This window comes from Lactuca saligna, chromosome 4 (assembly GCF_052625555.1).
Source record: "Lactuca saligna cultivar CGN05327 chromosome 4, ASM5262555v1, whole genome shotgun sequence".
In the NCBI taxonomy this organism is placed as follows: Eukaryota; Viridiplantae; Streptophyta; class Magnoliopsida; order Asterales; family Asteraceae; genus Lactuca; species Lactuca saligna.
Window position 1 is genome coordinate 292,536,581 of NC_136420.1, and position 12,890 is coordinate 292,549,470.

Consider the following 12,890-nt stretch of genomic DNA (forward strand, 5'->3'; position numbering starts at 1 on the left):
TACAATTCAATATAAATACATTAGACATTCTTTTCCACCCCAAAACATAAAAAAAAATCAAAAATAGGGGGAAGGTGTGAATACTCACAATGTTTCAAGTAGCTACAACTGGTGCCTCGGAATACACCAATTCCCTTACTACCAGGATCGTACGACATGAAACACATGCTAGTGAGTTTCTATGTCGAAATCTAATGCTAATATACTAAATTCTACATAAAGAGAAATTCCAAATTTTTGTTCTAATATTGGTTTTATATTAAATGAGTAACAATTTTTCTGAAATGGTGATATTTTATAACTCATGTGATTAAGATAATTCTGTATATTATTTTCCAGGTATTTTGTAATATTAATTGAGCGTATTTCAACATATTTAAAGGTGTTTTAAACTCTTAAAAATCCAAACAAATTATCAAACAGTTTCCAACATTCATCAAATTTTACATTTTCCTTCCAAATATAGTAGAGGTCTTCTAGAAATTTTCCCTTTAACTTTTGATGAAATTAATTTTTTTTCCAAAATTTTAAGTCATCAAAAAAATATAAATTCCTGAAAACTAGCATCCAAATGATAAAAATTCCCAAACTTTTTATAATACTGCTATTAAACATACTTAAGCTGGAAAAAAAAATATAAAAATGAGTTTCTAAACAGTTTCACCCGATTTTATGATTTTTGTTTATTTATTCCAACAAAAATGGAAATAAATAGAAAACCATTTCGAAAATTGCCCAAACTTTTTGTAACTTTATTATTATGCATATTGAAGTTGTCAAAAATATAAAAATATATTTTTCAACTCGTCTTGCTATTTTTCTTTGTTTTATTCTCTTCAATAATCATTAATTGGTGAATAATTATCAAATAGTTAAAGTAAATTACCAAAAAAAAAATTAAACTTCACTTACAATCTACATAATCCGACAAAAATACCAATGGTGATTTATATATAATGCAATCCGATTTTGTGTATTTAAGTGTATTTATTCTTAGAAAATAGAAGAAAACTGCATATTGAATAGAAAAATCATCCAAATTTTAATTTAGAGTTCTAATATATTATAAAGTCTTTTGGTAAGTTTTCATTAATGTTTGATGAGTATAAATATTTTTATCATTATTGGTCGATTATAAATACAAAAATAGGGTAAAATAGGTATGCATTATGAAAAATTCTGAAAATATTTTTCCCCTGTATTCCACATGAGGTAAGATCTGTGAAAAATCTTAAATATCCTTTTCACATTTCCTAAAGTGGTTTTATGATTTATTTGATTTAAAAAAAAAACTCAAAACCATACCAAACTGTAACCAAAATCGATGAAACTTACTCAGATGTCATTATTTACTTTAGGGGTCATCTACCAATTTCCTTAGGATTTATAGACCTCATAAAGTATTTTAAATGATTTATGGCCTTGTATTCTTGTAACAATTTTAATAAATTATTAAATGATAAAAACTCTTGGGATTTTCGGGATCCTCATATCATCTTACTGAGAATCTGAGGAAATTTTATTTCGAATAGAAAAGGATATCAAGATTTTTTATGAATAAAATCATTTACAAGCACTATTAACAATGTATTTTGATCATCAAGCTCTTTATCTTGATGTTCATCACATGCATCACGGTTTCAAGACCATGCATGCACATATTTTATTCATAGTGATGTTTTCAAAGGGAAAACTTGAATGTGTAAGGTAGATGAATCTTTAAAACTTGTAAAAATTTATATTTTAGGGTTTGACATAGGTTTTGGTCCTTTGATTTCACCATCAAACAACATGTATGTTGTTCTATGGTGAAACCCTACCACCATCCTCATCAAAATTGAAATTCATGGATATGTTCATGATGTTCATAAAGAATGGTGTAGAACATGGAGAAGTGCAAGAAAAACCTTTAAAAGAAGAAATAAAGTGAAGGAAGATGAAGGATTTTCATGATTACCTTGAAGAACAACCCTAAAGATGAAGATTTGAAGGTTGGCAGATGTTCTTGGCTGGATAATTTCATGGTTTTGAGAGAGAAACAGAGAGTTTGAGTGTGGTTAAGAGTGGAGAGAGGGAGAGAGAGAGAGAGCGTGAGTGAGTGAGTGAGAGTGAAGGGAAGTTAGAGTGTAACAGAAGATAAAATGATTGAAAGACTTAGGGAAAAGGGAGCATGAGATGTGGTGGATGATTTTTTTTCAGTATGAGATGGGTCTTTTCTCTCATAATTAAATCTTTATATATATATATATATATATATATATATATATATATATATATATATATATATATATATATATATATATATATATATATATATATATATATATATATATATATATATATATATATATATATATATATATATATATATATATATATATATATATCGATTAATTCTAAACCCCTAAGGGAACAATACTTCTCTATGAGTGACTATATTTTTTTAATTTATTTTCTGTCTATTTTTTATTTATTCCATGTATTTATCCAATTATATATTATTCTATTTATTTATCCAAAGGTCACAACCACTATATGTAATTGCAACATGTTAGGTTCTACTTACTATGTGTTATATTCTGCTCCCACCTCTCTCTGCTTCCAATTACAAACGTACACCTGTCACTGCTTCAAATCAGAAACCGATAGCAGATGACCACCGATCTATATTGTTCTCTGGCGTACAACTTCTCCATCCTTCCATCGTTCACTTCATCTTCCCTCTATTTTTCATTTGGACCGATAATAACCTTCTTCAATTTCGACCATAGCGACACCGCCCAACCCGATTCTGCATAAATCCATTTATGTTCACCAACAAATCAAAGACGAAAGCAACCTCAATAGCCAAGTTTAGTTTAAGAAAACCTTATCCCACCTAGCAACCTTAAGTTCTGAACTTCTACTTCGTGTTTTCTTTACCATCATTTTGGTTACATGAAAACCCTAAAACCCCCTTCTTGATGTCGTCTTATTCATATTGCAAACTTTACACGTGATCGATAAACACACACCTAATTAGGTTGTGTTTCTTTGGTGATGTATGTTAACAAGAATATTTTGGGGTTTCGACATTTCGACCGTATCAGAAGGAGACAACTTTCACAATCCTTCGACATATACAAGGTAAATTAATCCATCTTTTCCCGATTTTTACCTACAGTATGATCGATTATTGGTTCTTTGGTCCTAATCAGCAACAAATGGCACTCACAATAAAGGCAGTGAAAGTAGAAGTAACTATTTACATTGGTTAATAACGTGCGGTAGCGTCCCTAAAAGGGAAGGATTATGGGAAACGAAGATGAAATTTCCAGAGGGTATAAACATGTAGTCACCATATTCTGAATTTTTTTTTTCATTTTTATATCTTTGTTTTATTTTGATGATCTACTTTGTGTTTACTGATTTTTTGTCACCAAAGATTACAACACTTAAGGACTTGGTTGTAGTCGTTCAAGTATAAGGGGATGTCATGGAAGAATAAGTTTGCCATTCCTACCCTTTCAATCTAAAATCATGTCTTCTTTTCGTTTTATAATGATAGTGAATCAAGTTGTTTATTATGATGCTATCAACTGATAACAAGGAATGTTTTTTAGTAAAATTTATTATCATTGTAAATGTACTTTAAAGGTTCAATAAATCTCTTAACTCATTAGTATCATACATCTTTTCCTTCTGTTGGTGCTATTTTCATATTTTGGTGGGTTAAAAAGGTATTAAATCAAAGAGGGATTGGATTGTTTTTTGTTTGTTAATAATTGAAGAACATTTGTAAAGTACTCTTGATGAGGATTGAAGGCCCTGTCGGTGTAAGTTTTATTTTCTAACTTGAAGGGTATTTTTGGAAACATTTACACAAAAATATCGAATATTTGAAAATTCTATTTGTATTGTTCCTATTTCAGGTGGTTTAACTTTTTAAAACCCCTTTTGTGAATCTTATAAATTTCTAACTTGAAGGGTATTTTTGGAAACATTTACACAAGCCAATGTTTTGCTTCTAGAAAAAATTAACTTCTTCTTGAGTTTGGACTTTGTCAGGCCCAGGTTTTAAACATTTTTTATAATTATTAACAGATTTCATGGGCTATAATTTATAAAAAAAATAATAAAATCTTTTTTTAATTGATTTGTAGGGCCCAGTTGGTGGTGTAAGGGCATCAAGGTATTGCTACATGGGGGATTTGAGGCAACAAGATGATCTTTTAAAAAAATTATATTCTAATTTGTATTGTTATTTATAGAAAATAAACTATGATTTATCATGATTATAAATTAAAACAGTTAGTTGTTATTTACCAGAATATCTATAGACAATGGTAAAATGGTCATTTATCCTTCACGGTTGGCGTCATATATAATATAACATTTTTTATTTTTTATTGAGTTTTTGATTTTTAATATTTTCATGTGACTTATCATAGTTTAACTTGTTAATATCTAGGGACCTGATAAGATTATAGAAAACTCTCTTGAAACTCAAGACGGGTTAAAAGTATGCAAAGACTTTGTGAGTCTCACACACACATGGTTGACCAAATCAAAGGTATATAGTTGATAGATCCAAAAAGTGATTTTTATTACTTTACCATATTGATTCTTCACCAGTTAACTATTACATTTAACTCTGATCACATTATTTGGAACTTTTGAAGGTTATGGATTCACTTAGGTATTGTGTATGCCCTCACTGGATTTGTCTGCTATCTTCTTTATGATGTAAGCATTCTTTAATTTGACGAATAGATAATTATAATTTGTTTGGTTGTGTGAAATAGGATGATGAAGGAGTGGAATGGAATAACCTGGGTAATGAAATAAGTCATTACATTCTGTCACACCCTGAAAACGATGGCGGAAACGTTCCGGGGCGGAGGACGTCATTTAGTATCGCAACCAATGTACATAGTAAGCGTAGTAAACACAACCATTACATTACATAGAAATTTTTACATTGTTTGAAAACAAAGTGCTACAAGTGTTATACATATATATCATATGAAAAAAAAGTTAAGACGAGTCTTGTATACGTTCCGACTTCTCCAAAAGATCGCTGTGTACCTGTCTAATGTGAACCTGAGAATACAAGCAGTTTGAAAATCAACATAAAGCTGGTGAGTTCATAAGCGGTTTATTTTCGTAAGAGGACAAGTTTCCTTTGGTTTTTCTGAAAAAAAGTCGTTATCCAAGAAAATCCCATATTTTCTTAAAAGCAAAGTTTAGTTATTCGTTTGTTACACAGTCAAGTTAAGTTTGGTTATCCGATTGTTACACAATCAAGTTAGGAATAGTTTGTAATCCAAGAAAATCCCATATTTTCTTATATGTAAGTTTAGTTATTCGTTTATTCTACAGTTTGGTTATGAACAGTTTGTAATTTTAGGAAAAACCCTTATTTTCCTAAAAGTCGTGGTTCGTTTCTTGGTTCGGAATGCAATGTATTAGTATCTATCATACTTGTAGTATTAGATAAGTATTCTAAGGCCTGGTTATCCTATACACGAATGTCAAATATCTACAATACTTATTCAAAATTTCGAATCTTTGGAGACACTCAGAGACGTACACTAGTTGTATATTCGAAGTTCTGGTGACATCCAAAGACGTGTTTTAGACGTATTTCCAAAGCTCTGTCGACATCCAAAGGCATATGTTTTCGAAACTCTGTCGATATCCAAAGGCGTACTTTCGAATTATTTCCGAAACTCTGGTGACACTCAAGGTGTACACTAGTTGTGTTTCCGAAGTCTTGGTGCCATCCAAAGGCATGCCCTAGCTGTACTTTCGAAGTTCTGGTACTATCCAGAGGCGTATTTTATTAGTAGTAACCTTAGTTTAATGATTACATGAATCTTTCGTAAAATTATAGAATGAAACATAGATTATAACATTTTATAACGAAATCTACAATTAGTTTGAAAGCTAACCCTACGAGTCAAATTGTTGGTTAATACGGTTTTCGATATTAAAAGCATACAGAATATGAACATTTGAACTAAAATAGTAAGTTTGAGTACAAGATTTCCTTGTAATTTTGCTTGTATTCCCCCTGAAAACATTTGAAAAACACTGAAAAAGGAGTAGTGGTATGAACTCACCAATCGAGAAATGTATCGATTGGATGCTAAGTGTTAGTTCGGGGTTTGAGAACACGCGAGGTTCCTATGTAATATGAAGAGATACAAATTTGTATCTAATTAGACCCTGAACTACTAATCAAATATGAATAAACACTTCGACACGCGAAAACACTTCAATACAAGTGTTTGGAGTGACCCGGGTAGCATCTAAGGGTGTGTATGGCTTGAATATGGAGTTTTCTCTTCAAGAGTAAACTCCTAATGGAGGTTTCGGCCTAATGAACAACTCTCAATGAGTTTACGGCCGTAAACTCATGGTGGGGGTGTTCTTGGGTGCCTAATGGTCTTACAACTCTTGTGGGGTAATGCTAGGCTTGGTTTTAAGGCATTAGAGTGGAACTTGAATAACATAAGGACCATTTGAGAATTTTATGGCACTAAAATAGGATTTTATGGCCGTAAACTCTTATGTACCCATTCAAAGTGTGTTTTGGTGGTCCTAGGTGAATCACAAGTGTTTCTAGCTCAATATACAAGTCAGAGGATGAAGTTAAGGCACCATTTGACCCATGTATAGGAGTTTACGGCCTAGGAAGCCATCCTTGGGGGGTTTAAGGCTGTGAACTCCTAACGGGGTAGTTTTCTTGATGATTAAGGTTGCTAACATACTTGTGGATGGTTCTAGAAATTATTCCAAGGCTTAGGAGGTGCTTAAGGGGCATCTTCACACCTTAGAAGGTGTTTACGGCCTATGAAAGGGTGTTTACGGCCCAAGCATGTTCTTGGGCAGTAAAATCATGTTTACCATTCAAATGTTATGGTTTTGGTGATCAAGTCTAGTCTTGAAAGTACCTAAGTCATATCTAAGCTCTAAAGGTGGTTTGGTAGGGTTTTACGGCTCAAAAACCCCATTTGTATGTGTTTGCGGCCTAAGGCTGTTCCAGGGCCATAAACACATGATTATGCTCCTATTTCATAATCTAAATACGAATTTGAAGCCTAAAGATGTTAATCTATGAGCTAGGATAGTTATCTTACCAATTTGGAGCTTGAATTGGATGGTTTTTGGATCAAGAACTTGGATTTAAGGAGAGAGAGTAGAGAGAGAGAGAGAGTGAAAAAGCTTCAAATGAGGCTCACTCAACTTTAAAAATGGTTTGAGTTTGAGGCTCGATGGAAATCTACCCGATACTGATGTTAGATTGGGCTTTTGGTCGTACCCGATTTAATTGTTTATAACCCGACGAAATAAAACTAAAATTTTTCCAAATCATAATTTGGGGCGTTTTCATGTGTTTCTAACGGGTTTGGATACTTATGAGATCATAATAAAAGTCTTAAATTAAATGACTTAATCCAATAATGAAATCGGAACAATTTGCTGAAGACGAGTTTTATGGACGGAAACGAGTTACGGCAATAAAACAAACTTCGGGTTGTCACACATTCTATGATCATGTTTGGTTAGTCTGTATGAAATGATGGGATCTGAATTTTAATATCATCCATAAGTGGACATTGTTGTTTTAGAAGATTACATCTTAACTTATTAAGCTGAAGTCTACATGATACTGCCTTTCTGATTTGCATTTCACCTTTTTAATATAACCCTAAATACTCTAAAGAAAATGAGTGTTTAAAGGTTTATCTACTTTCCATTTTTTTATTTATAGTTATATGCAGACAAGTGGTGACAGATTCAATAAGATTTATTTTTTGTGTAGGGAGCTTAAATGAAAGCAATGGATGTGCTCAACACATTGGTATTATCAACAAGATAAGACATTATACTTTTCTTTAAATTTACTTGAGCATTTTCATAGGTATAGCATTGTATTTTTAGAAATACCATGTATATCATATAGAGCATTGTAATTTGATTCTTTGTTAAATTACAAACATGTAACACTAAATTTTGTTATAGCAACATGAAAAAAATTAGATCCAATATATGTAAAGCATTGTAAGTTTGTTTCTATTTTCTGATTTTAATAAAAGACTATAAAATGCCCGTCAACACCCGCAATTCCAACACCCGGAACGAGGGATTCTTCCCTAGTTTCTCTTAATTTTTTTTTATAAAACCCTAATTTTATAAAACGGCTTCTTTATTTAATTCTTAACCTATTAAAAATCTTTGTTTTTAGCTCATAAAATACGATGTATGTTTAATTAAAATATTATTTCTTTGATTATATCCCATAACTTAATTATTTAAATTTGATATAGTAAGGTTTATAACAAATCTTATAGAGTTTTTGGGTTTTAAAGTTTATAAATTTGGATTTATGGGCTGTTTAGGGTTTTTGGAACTTTGTTAGATCTTTACCATCATGTTGAAATGTAATTAGAAGATTTTAATTTATTTTTAGAGTTTTATACCCTTTTTTTATTGTAACAATTGTTTAAAGTTCGTTCTAATTTGGGTATTGGCATTTCCTACAGTAGCTATAAAACTTACTAGAATTGTAAGAGTAAAGTATATTAGTCCAAGATTTATTTTGATCCTAGTTTATACAAGATTGTGACCTAATTTCTATTAGTAGGTCGCGACATGATGTGCATACATGGTTTATAAAAAGCTGAATGAGTCCAAGAACGACCTGAATTTGACAGTTGTCACAGTATCCCCCACTCAAAGAGAATTTTGTCCTGAAATTCATTATGTGTCATTGTTTGTCATCATATGGAAAAAGTTGTGGATACTTTTCCTTCATGAAGTCCTCACGCTCCCAGATATTCTCCGGCCTGCGTTTCAAGCTCCATCAAACTTTCATAATCGAAATCTTACTCCGCTTGAGTTTTTTCACCTCTCTATCCAAGATTTCTATCGACTTCTCAATGAAATCCAATTTATCGTTGATCTTGATCTCATCCAAAGGCACTATAAAGGATTCATCGGCTAAATATTTCTTAAGATTGGAGATGTGGAATGTATCGTGAAGGGCTCTTAACTCTTGAGGTAAATGGAGTTTATATGCCACCGGACCGATCCTTTCAGTGATCTCAAAGGGTCCTACATATATTGGGCTTGTGTTGAAAAATGATTTGTATGTGACCATCACTGAAATAAGATGAACTGTCTTTGTATTATCTAACAAATATTATCAGTTATTTCAGGTTGCATGAATCCGTGATCAAAACGGAAAATCCGAAAACACGCGAATGACGAAAACACATATGTGTGATTAAATAGTTTCAACAATATATATATATATATATATATATATATATATATATATGCATTATATACGTATATATGCATTATATATATGTTGTATGTTGAAAAGTCAAAACAAAGGGAAAAGTCAACAAATAAGAGTCAACAAGTCAAGGAAATGAAGTAGCAAACAAACACCCACGTCTTTTGCCTCCTAGACCTCTACTTCAACTTGCATGATCAGCCCTTGTTTTCAACTTACACTCAAGTGCTATTAGATATTTGTTTCACCATGTATATATAAATGTGTATGTAGTGTGTGTAAGATTTAAAGAGAATAGAAGAGAGGAAGAGAGATCCATATGTTATAGTGAGTTCTCCTTTGTAAAACCATACCCTCTCAATCTTCATCCCTGAAAAAAGTGAAGAACACAAAGATCAAACAACAATGAAGTGAAGAACACCAAGATCATCAACAAGCTTAAATGAAGAACACCACCAACCAACTTCATCTTCTTCATTGAAACTCAAGGTTCTTCATCTTCACCACCTTTGTTCATCATATCATACACCACCAAACACTTCCCTTACATCAAAACACCAAAACACAACCATGAAACACCCCAAAAACTTCTGCATCAAGATCAACCACAAAACCCATCACTATTCATCATCATCTTCATAGAAATTTCACCACCATTAGCACCTTATATCAACCTCCTTCCAACCTCTAAACAACCTTGAAAACATCCTCAAAACAACTTAACACCATTACCCTAGCCAAAACATCACAAACAAAACTTACCTTCAAATCAAAAAAATCGTGAAATTGCCTCCTGCGTGAACACGCCCCGTGTTCAGCATGCCTTATAATCTGACACGCCCCATGTTGCCCTCTGCTTGCTTCTGATCATCAACACGCCCCGTGTTAAATCCAAGGCTAAATCTGACACGCCCCGTGTCAGCATCAACATCATCAACACGCCCCGTGTTAAATCCAAGGCTAAATCTGACATGCCCCGTGTCAGCATCATCATCAAGAAAACCCTCCTAAACCTTCCTACACGACCCGTGTCACTTGTGCCTTATCTTACACAACCCGTGTGCATGTTTTTACCCAAAAATACCTCAAATACAAATACATAAACCCATGTATTTTGTACCCTTTTGTAAACACTTGTTTTACATAAAACCGAGCTTTAAATGACCTTTTTGTTACTTATCCAATGTCGGATTGATCTTTGAACAAATATCGACCAGTCACTCCAAGAGTCCCAATATCGACCAGTCCATTCAAAGAACAAATATCGACTAGTCGTTCCATGAGTGCAGTTCGGTCAATTTATTGACGAACCTACTTGATATATATTTATATACTTATATACTTTATTATAGCTTTATGTCATTTAAATATAGTCATTTATATTATTTATAGATTTATGTCATTTAAATACAGTCATTTATATTATTTATAGCTTTACATCATTTAAATACAGTCATTTATATTATTATAGCTTTCAGTCATTTATAGCTTTCATATTTATACTTATTCTGCAATTATTAGTCTTTATATGTATATATCTATCTTATATCTTAAACTGATATATCTGTCACACAGTAACTGGCAACCGAGCCTTTTGTTGTGGTGATCAGATTGTTATATTTCCAACAAATCGGTATCTGAGCTGATATATAAAAGGAATAATATCCAACAATTGGTATCAGAGCTTGTGTGATTTACCTTGAAATTTTTGTCGAAAAACTTTTGGTTATAGCGTTTATAAACCTTCCATAAACTTTTCTTTAAAATTTTCATTTTAATATCACTTGTTCAAAATCCTTTCAAAAAATTAAAAAAAAATGTCTTTGGGAAATTACTCCAACATGAACTCTGTCTCCATTGCAAATAGCTTAGGATCTGGTTCACGGACACCCATACTTATTCCTGAAGAGTATAATTCGTGGGTTGGCCGTATGAGTCTTCATCTTAATGCTATAAATGAAGATCTCTGGAAGTGTGTAAAAGGAACATATGTTACTCCAGAAAATATGGCTACTCTTGCTACACATCAAGCCACTCAAGCTGAAACCACAAAAAAGTTGGAACTCCAAGCCAAAAAGGAACTTGTTTCTGGAATATCTCACAGTATTCTAAGTCAAATGGATGACATTATACTGTTAACCGCAAATCAAATTTGGGAGAATTTGAAAAATCGTTTTTGTGGAAATAAAAGAATTATCGGAAACAAAAGAACATCTGTTTTGAATGAATTCGATAATTTCAAAATGCTTTGATCAGAAACCATTCATGATGCTCATGATAGGTTCAATTTGATTATGGTTAAAATGAACAATTTGGGTATCAAAAAGACACAACTTGAGATAAATCTCAAGTTTTTAAACAATCTTTTCGAAAGCTGGAAAATGGTTAAACTCATTATTCAGCGAAATCCAACTATTCATACTGAAACTTTGTACAACTTGTATGGAGAACTTCAATCATATGAATCCTCGATTGACCCACCAACCACTGCAGCTTTTGGAGGACCACTTGCACTTGTGTCCACAAATTCTCAAAACCAAACACCTTTCAATGATCAAAACTTTAATCATTTTAATCAAACTACATCTTTTCAAAACCAAGCCTTCCAGTTTGATTCAAATAATGAAGCAGATTATCAACAACTGTGTGCGTTGGTTGCAAACTCAAATCTCCAGAGATTTCTCCCAAATCATGGTCAATCAAATTTTAGACCAAATTTTCAACCAAGACCATCTTTTAGACAAAATAACTTAGGTTTTCAACCAAGGCCATATTTTGGACAAAACAACTCAGGTTTTCAACCTAGACCTTACTTTGGAAAAAATTCTCAAAGATCTTCTTTCCAAAATAACTCAAACCAAGGTTTTCAAAACCAGGGATTTCAAAACGATCCCAACTCAGGTCATAATCACAATCCAAACAACAGTTTTCAAAATAAAAAAGGCGGTTTCCAAAATCAAGGTTACAACAATCAAAACAATGGTTTTAAAAACAACCAAAATTTTGGATTCCAACAAAACCATTCTCAACCTTCCCAACAAACCCAAAGTCAAGCACCTGAAAGACTTCCGACTAAAAGTCAAAAGGATGATAGTGATGAAGAAGTGATCATTTGTCACAACTGCAAAGGAACAAATCACTATGCCAGAGAATGTCTAGCCAAAAACAAAACCAAAATCAAAGACTCAGCATACTATGCTCAAAGAGCCGATGAATTGAAGAAACTGGAAAACCAAGAAAAGCAAAAAGCATTGATGGCAATCCATGAACCAAGCGTGGAATACTGGCTAACATCTGATGAAGAAGCTGACAATGAACAAGCACAATCAAACTTCTGCTTCGTAGCTGGCGTTGAAATACCTTCAAGACCTCCCAACGTCATAGAACATGTATGGTCTATGATCTCTGAACTTGGTTTTTCCAAAACAATTTTTGAGTCCCACATAACCAAAACTGAGACTAGTCTGGAAGCTGATCTCAAAACATATCATGACACAATGGTCAATTATGATATTTGCAAATCTGAGTTACAAACCTTGCAACTCAAATTTGGAGAATCAACAAGAAGGAAAAGCAGATTGGAAAGAGACGTTGAAAGAAA

General features: G+C 32.5%; 1 protein-coding gene across 10 annotated transcripts; it reads left to right on the forward strand.

Annotated features, from left to right (window-relative positions):
* The first annotated feature begins 2,556 nt into the window (after positions 1-2,556).
* LOC145043807 (uncharacterized) lies at positions 2,557-8,013 on the forward strand. 10 transcript variants are annotated; one of them, XR_013681156.1, is made up of 6 exons: positions 2,557-3,126; positions 3,198-3,320; positions 3,967-4,053; positions 4,143-4,171; positions 4,451-4,552; positions 4,662-5,116. XR_013681156.1 is itself a non-coding variant. In XM_078992561.1 (6 exons), the coding sequence occupies exons 2-6, from the start codon at positions 3,305-3,307 to the stop codon at positions 7,885-7,887; spliced, it is 354 nt and encodes a 117-aa protein (XP_078848687.1). In that variant the 5' UTR covers positions 2,557-3,126; positions 3,198-3,304; the 3' UTR covers positions 7,888-8,013. The 10 variants fall into 10 exon arrangements, 4 of the variants coding, with proteins under 4 accessions (XP_078848687.1, XP_078848688.1, XP_078848686.1 ...); XM_078992561.1 differs by lacking the exon at positions 3,967-4,053 and adding an exon at positions 7,811-8,013 and having other exon boundaries at positions 4,785-4,914; XR_013681154.1 differs by lacking the exons at positions 3,198-3,320; positions 3,967-4,053; positions 4,143-4,171 and adding an exon at positions 7,811-8,007 and having other exon boundaries at positions 4,662-4,678; positions 4,785-4,914.
* Positions 8,014-12,890: the final 4,877 nt, after the last annotated feature.